This window comes from Crocodylus porosus, unplaced genomic scaffold, assembly GCF_001723895.1.
Source record: "Crocodylus porosus isolate Cpor-Errol unplaced genomic scaffold, CroPor_comp1, whole genome shotgun sequence".
Classification (NCBI taxonomy): Eukaryota; Metazoa; Chordata; order Crocodylia; family Crocodylidae; genus Crocodylus; species Crocodylus porosus.
This window is the reverse complement of record NW_017728913.1, coordinates 7,713,284-7,721,046: the sequence shown is the minus strand read 5'-3', so window position 1 is coordinate 7,721,046 and position 7,763 is coordinate 7,713,284. Positions and strand designations below refer to the sequence as shown.

Genomic DNA, 7,763 nt, shown 5'->3' with positions numbered 1-7,763 from the left:
GCTATCAGCTCATTAAAAATCTCCCACTGGTATTGGCTCAAAAATTCTCTATCAGTGCACTCCTAATTACCAGTTGATTATTTTAGAGGTGAGCTATGTGCTTTTCTGAGCTGGGGTAAACAAATAAACCATATATGTATGGTTACATATGAACCTTTGAATTATGCCTTTGAAGATTTTTCATGTGCCATTAGCTATATGGGCTACAAGAGGTCATTACAGTCGATGGACTATTCACAGAGCTCAAAGCTAAGCATGTCTGCAAGTTTTTGCAGGTTTGGATGCCTTGCCAGTACATGCTAGAAATGTAGAATAGTTTGACCTGTCACTTCTATACACGGACTTCTCACTGTAAAATAACAGTAATTTTTTTTTTGTTTTCTTTCTTAAGAGCTTCACATTTCACTAGGATCAAAATGCTCAATTCTAGAGCCAGATCACATCGAGGCCTCAGAAGTGGCCGGGAAGCCAGCAGACGAGAGCTGGTTTCTAGATCTTTACAGAGTGCTCAGCATTGTCTGGAAGACCAGGATTTTGGAACTGCTTATGCTCATTATCTCCTGGTACTGAATCTTGCTCCTGAACTAAAAAATGATGTCAAGGTAAATGAACTATTTAAAATAATTTAAGAAACAATCTTAGTTTGTATTATTTTTCATTCTTAAAGATGCTTTTAATGAACAGGTTTTACTGCGATCATATGGTTTTAATTTATTTTGCATAATGGAAGAAAGCTAAGAAATAAAAGGGCAGTGTTGTCCATCAACACTTTTAATAATGTTTTACATGGCTGAGAAGAGAGATTATTGATTTAGGACTTACCTTTTTTTTATCTTCCTTTTAAAAGTTGTTAGTGAATTGAAATGAGTAGGGACCTACCAAATTTGTGATTACACAATTTTTGTGGAAACACAAAATCAGGCAAACTCCATGAAAAGCAGTGGGCTCCATGTTTTTGGCAGGGTTGCTGAGGAAAAGAAATAAAATTATGAGCAAGCAGAGAAAACTAGTAGCAGGAGGCACAGAGGCTGCAGACAGCTGTCCTATGGTCTCAGGCCAGTTCATTGTGCACATGCAGCCAGTTCAGACTCTATGGACCCTGGTGCAGCCTCCTGGCTACAGCACCTCAATGCAGCCATCTGCAGTCTCTGTGCCTCCTGCTGCCAGCAGCCTGCCCTTCACCCCATGCTCCAAGACTGTAGGGCTTCCCGCCCTTTTCTCTGCTTGCTGGTAATTTTTGGCAAGGAGCCTACCTCTTGGGAATGGCCTCAAACTGTGGCTTAATTACCCTGATTAAGCCCAGAGCAGCCATTAATCCACACTTAATAATGCATGGATTAATGGCTTCCCTGGGCTTAATCAGGGTAATTAAGCCATGGTTTAGGACCACGGGAAATCGGTGGGGAAGGATGGGACTGCTGGGGCCCCTTGGCCAATCAGAGGCAAGGTGGGGGGACCCTCCCCCCTGCTGCATTCAGTCTGTGAAAATGGTAGCTGGCCCCAGGATCTGCCTGGGAAATTGTCCGGTTTCCTCCTTGTGTTCAGTAGACCCCAAAATGAGGCTCTGCTGGCCCTTGTTTGTACTCTGCATAGTGCAGTACATATTTATAAGCTTTCAGTATGTTTCTGCAGTGTTGTACTTTGTGTGGTTTAAGGTTTAAGGACCACAAAACCACATACCTCATGGTCCGCTGGTGAGGACCAGGAAAAACTTCTCTTTTTTTGGGAACATTTTTTAAAAATTTGTATGCAGTTGTCCATTTACATCATAGGCCTGATTTCATGGTTATCTCCTTTGTTTCTAGAGTCTTTAATTCTCTTTTTAAGTATGCATCACTGCTTTAGTGATTTGTGTTTCTTCTCAGGAAACATTTCAGTATACCCTTTTCAAGTGGGCAGAAGAGCTAGATTCTCTTGCAAGAGTTCAAGACCTGTTTAACTGCTATGAGCAGGCCCTAGAATTGTTTCCTAATGACGAAGTAATATGTAACAGCATGGGGGAACATCTCTTCAGGTAGGTAGAAATGTGTATTCAGTCATTTTATTTTATTTCATGGTATGCTGTTTGATATCATTTAACAATGAACATTTAGAAACCAGTCCAGTGTGTCCCTTCAGCATTTTACTGAGTCCATTAAGTAATACTGAATCTCAGTTCCATTAATACGTATAATAGTTAGTTCTAGCAGTTGCTTTACGGTGCCAAAGCCAAGCATGAAATAGTCACTAGAATCAGTGAACAATAGCGGTATATGTATATAATATAACATATACTGAATGTGTATTGTGTATTCTTTTATTTTAAAAACTGGTCATAGAACCATATCTCTCTCTTAGTAAGCTAATCATATTTTCTTTGAGGAGTTTTTATTTTGGTTTGGAAATTTAACTTCATTTTTAGCATGTAGAAAACCAGGGACTTTGGAATAGTGATTTATCACTCAATTTTAGTAAGCCAGTAACTTGGCTTTCTTTTGAAAAGAGTGTTTGTATAGAAATCCTTTAATAAAGGGATTTCTGTCTGAAAATGTCTTGCAGTGACAGAAAGCACTTACTTTCAAACCTCTAAAGATAGGAGCTTGCTTTGGAACCTTTACCTGAAAAGTTGTGAGCATCAGAATAAAGCATGCTTGTATCCATTGCTCAGTTTTTTGAAGCCAAAGCAGTTTAAGCAAAACGAAGTGGTTTCCAAATTGAATACAATGATGTCAAAATAATCGCTCATAATTGAATTGTTCAGTAATGGTGAAATATGACTTTTTCCTAACATTTTTGAGTTGTAGATATTTAGCAGTGTGATACATGATCCCTATTTATTTGTCATTTTTACTGCTAGAATGGGCTTTAGAGATGAAGCAGCTGGATATTTTCATAAAGCAGTGAAGCTAAATCCTGACTTTGCTGATGCAAAGGAAAATTTTTATCGTGTTGCAAACTGGCTGGTTGAACGTTGGCACTTCATCATGCTGAATGATATCAAGAGGAATCTGACTTACCAGAAAGCAATAGAGAAGATGGTCCACTCTGGATGCAAATCTGTTCTAGATATAGGAGCAGGAACAGGAATACTGAGGTTTGGCACAAATTAACATTTAATATAAATCTTACACTGAGAACTGGTTTTTTTTGCTAATATTTAACTAGCTTGACTTATTTTAAATTAGTTATTGCAAAAGTAAAAAATTGACTTCCATGTAAAATTAAAGCAAAGCTTAAGGTGTATAGACACCAGTAAGAGTCATTTGTATTGTGGAATAAGTTACTTGGAATGAATCATTGGCAGTACATTTGGTAGTCTCATGCTGATATAAAGCCATAATGCTTTCAGTGGTAAGAACTGCAATGCAAGCTAGTGAATTGGTGCTGTTTTTAAACAATAAGGTCACTCCTGCTTAAGTACACATTTATACAGGGCAAAACAGCTCTAGTTACTTAGAGAGTTAATTAGCTAAGTAACTAGATCATGTTGTAAGCTCTAAGTAACTCAAGTGTGTTATTAGCATGCTACCCTGCAGTCTTTGGGTCTAAGCTAAAATATAGTAGGGAATGACTCTGCCATTATACAATATTCTTATGGTAATATATTATATTACAATAGGTTTAGAGAAACTTTACTGCAGGTAATACATTGTATATTAGGGGAAATGCCTGATATGATTCAAAGTAGAGCTGATATCTGGATTTCTATTGCGTTTCATAAAAATATGAACAGGATGAAAAGATACTTTAAAAAATTTGAGAGTGATTTAATTTAAACTAAAATAATAATAATAACAAGAATGAATTGATGTCTTGGATGATTGTCATTTTTCAGCATGTTTGCCAAAAAGGCTGGAGCTCTTCATGTTTATGCTTGTGAGTTATCAAAGACTATGTATGAACTTGCTTCTGATGTCATAGCAGCAAATAATATGGAAGGAGAGATTAAACTTATGCATATGAAGTCACTTGATGTAGAAATTCCAAAGCATATACCTGAAAGGTAACTTAAACATTTTATTCTGATGATTTTTAATTTAAGTTTTTAAAAAAGGGGATGGGGAGGGGAAGTGTACAGTATAATAAATACAGGCTAAAAATAATTTTGTTAAGATGGTACCCATCAAATTAATTATTTCTGTCATAGTATTTTAACTATATAGTTAATAATATTTTTCAGATCATTTAAAGTAACCTTCTTTCACTTGTAACAATTTATTGGATAATGCTGTTAATTAGAAATAAACTTATTTGACAAAGACAAGTCTGAAAAAAGGGGGAAAAGGAAAAACATTTCGAGAAATTTGGTTTGGGGTTCTCAGATGCTGTTGTCTTTCTTTTCTGTTCTTTTTTGGCAGCAGCTCTTACACATGCTGGGACTAGCAAGTCAAGGGAACTCTCTGCATCCACTCTAGCAACAATGCTAGACATATAGTGTCGTGGACTTAATATAGACATTGGATTTATGACACATTACAAACTGCCTGACATCTGATTCACATGGTACCTGCCTGACCTGACCTCTTACATTCCTTTCCCCCACCTCACCTTTTCTCTCCTCTCCTCCTCCACTTCTCTTCCCTTTTTCTTCCTGGTTCCCTAGCATTTCCTTTCAATTGCTAGCCTCTTTTTTACCTTGTATCATTACCTCTGTAGTGTTTTTCCCTTTGGCCTTTTTTGTCCCCTGTTTTCTTCCCCTGCCCTCCCCTGCTTTACTGTTTTGTTTTTGTACTCCTACCCTTTTACATTTTCACTGACATCCTGTCACTTCTAATTTCTCCCATTCCTGCTCTTCTGATCTCCATTACCTTTTTCACAGCCTGCCTCTTTGTCACCTTTATATTTTATCTCTGTCTCCCTCTGACTTTTTTTCCCCCTGTTCTCTTTCCCCTCCCTTCCCTTCTTTTCCTTTTGTCTTGCTTATCTTTACCTGTTTATATATTCACTGACATCCTAGTACACTTTTAGCTTCTCTCATTCCTTGGAGTCTCAGAACAGCAGAGACTTCCTATGTCTGACAAACGGTGACTGCACCTAAAAGCTTGTTAAGAACTTTTTTCCAACTACTCAGTTGGTCTAATAAAAGATACCACATCTGCCCAAAAAAACTTGCCTGCCTGTGTCCTTAGACCAACACAGCTACAACCAAAAATCCAAAAGACATATATTTTGTGCTTTGTGGCATAGAGGCTCAATAAATTATTTTACATTATTTTACATTTCTTGTAGATAGCCGTCCACAGGATGTTTTAACTTCACCATTCAGAGAGAGTTGGCTTGGAAATATTACTAAAACTTAACTTTCTGTTCTGTCCTACACTATTCTGTTGCAAAGTACCTCAAACTAGTTGTAGAAATGATGATTTCACCTACAGTAAATTCACGTTTGGGGCAGTTTTCAAGAGAGGTCATCAGCACTTTTTTCAGTTTATGAGATTTGTAGTATAGCTAACTTAATCATGTTTTTTTCCAGACTTAAAGTTTGCTTGTATAGTTAAAAATATCTTTTTTCCTCCAACAAGGCATCTGTTTTTGACATGTTTGTTTTATTTATCTTGTTCACCAGTAGACTTAGCAAAGTGGATGTGGATTGGCTAATAATATAGCTATAACCAAATGAGTATGTAATGCATTTTTAAAAAAAATCTGTTGATTGAGCGAGTAAGCTAACTCAGCGTCCCTGAAGGCAAATTATTTTGATTCAGTATTTTAATTTTTGGTACATTTAATTAAGAGCCCTTTTCTTACTTTCAGATGGGCTGCTTCTGGGGAGCATAAGATTTAAGTAGTCAGAAAATCTATTAAAGGTTATCACTATACCTTCTGCACTATATATTGACTGGGATTTATAGTGAACTTGCTCAGTATCTAAAAACCCTTCTATGGCTTGAATAACTTACAGCAGTAACTTAAAATATGTTCGTCTGCTGTATGCATGTTTTCTATTCATTCTGTATTACCTCAGTAAACAATGACTGTTGATTTAAAGTTGTACCATGGACTCGTATTTTAGTTTTGCACTTAAAAGAGGGGATGACATAGCAAAATGAATTATACATAACTATATTCTACTTCTCTTAATACCAATTTTCATAGAGTTTCCCTGGTTGTCACAGAGACTGTAGATGCTGGATTATTTGGAGAAGGGATTGTGGAGAGTTTGATACATGCTTGGGAGCATTTGCTTTTACAGCCAAAGGTAGGTGGTGTGTGTGTGTATATATATCTAAATGACATCCCTATTTATGACCGTATACAAGACATCTTTATCCTAAGTATTGGGAAAAGCAGAATATTTAAACAAGTAACGTTTTTGTATATATTTTTTTAAATTTTCACCAGTTTAATCCTGGTGAAGAACATGAGATTTGTTTTAGTACAGCAGTTGACAACCTTTTAAGGCTGCAGGCTGGACTGACCTTGTTTGGGTCAGAAGCAGGTAGATGTTGGGACCCAGTCGCTACTGCCACTTCTTTCTGTGGCAGCACTGGGAGGGAGCCAGCTGCCAAACCCCCATATCCATGGACTGGATCCAGCCCACAGGGTGAAGGTTGCCAACCCCTGGCCTAGTAGAATGAAGTTCAGAATAGGCAGGCACACACAAGACCTTGTTAATCATGTATTCCTTTTAAACTTTCTCAAGGCTACTTTTCCTGGAGAAATTTGGGGGATTAGTGTTTATGGCTATTCACTACTTGGCCTTTAGCAGCACCTCTGCTGGGCAAATGGTGGTGACATATTTGTGTTGTGAACACCTGTCCACTAACATTAAATTAATGTATTTCATTTTAAGACACTAAACAGCTGCCAGGAAGTCAGTACTCAACTAGGCTGGAATTGAAAGTGTAACTTAGAAGGGAAGGGCTAAATAGTGTAACTGAGATCAAAATCACATCATTTGTAATTAATAGAAACAGTAAAACTACAATGCAGGTAGTTCTGTTTATGGCACCAGAGAACAAATGTTACAATTTAGTATGCCCTCCCTTACTTGAAAAGCTAAGAAGTAACTTTTGCAATATTTATACATTTACCTTGCCTTTCCACTACATTAATGCAACTTCCCACTTACAATTCCTAACTTTGTAATGCTAGTTGCTGACAAACATTTTTCTTTTTATGAAACAAGTTGCAGACTCTGAAAATTCTTATTTCTGGTGGTCTGATTCTTTTCCATTTTCCCATTTGAAGCAAAAAGAAAAGATCCCATTTAAACACTCATCCAGGTTTTTCTACTATACTAGGCCAAAACTGGCTTCTACCGTCTAAAGTAAGAATAATTGAGGATCTACTCATTTTGTGTGGTGAGCTCACATGTATCCTTCTGAGATGAGCTAAAATACAGAGTATAAAATAACAAGACATAGTAATGAAGAGGAAGATGAAACTCTTGTTTAAACATAAACTTTATCTACAAGTGTGTGGCAGGCTAGTTTTAGATGTACTAAAACATAACCACTTGGTTTGCATTTTTTCTGGATTCCTTCTATTTTTGCCATGTCCCCGATTCATTGAGTTTGTGTATTGTTCATTAGCTTATTTATGTTGCAATATAATGAAAAGATTGCACTGAGCAGAGCAAAGATGATACAAACTAACTGTAAGTAGATGACCTAAAATGTAAGGACAGGGTAAACACGGAGACACATTTTAAAGAGAGACATGAAATAAGTACAAAAAGAACGCTAGTTTTGAAAGATAAGTGGTAAAACAAAACAAAAAAGTGAAGCTATCCAAATAAATACTGGGAAGTATGAATAATAAAAATAGGTGAACAATATTGG

At 36.8% G+C, this 7,763-nt stretch overlaps 1 protein-coding gene across 3 annotated transcripts in view; it reads left to right on the top strand.

Annotated features, from left to right (window-relative positions):
* PRMT9 (protein arginine methyltransferase 9) overlaps positions 1 to 7,763 on the top strand; it is a 28,482-nt gene that overhangs the window by 2,766 nt on the left and 17,953 nt on the right. For all 3 annotated transcript variants that reach the window (XM_019534446.1, XM_019534447.1, XM_019534448.1), the window contains 5 exons: positions 392 to 602; positions 1,866 to 2,014; positions 2,837 to 3,073; positions 3,815 to 3,982; positions 6,076 to 6,178. In XM_019534446.1, coding sequence (XP_019389991.1) covers positions 417 to 602; positions 1,866 to 2,014; positions 2,837 to 3,073; positions 3,815 to 3,982; positions 6,076 to 6,178 — 843 coding nt within the window. In that variant the 5' untranslated portion in view covers positions 392 to 416. The remainder of the gene's footprint in view (positions 1 to 391; positions 603 to 1,865; positions 2,015 to 2,836; positions 3,074 to 3,814; positions 3,983 to 6,075; positions 6,179 to 7,763) is intronic.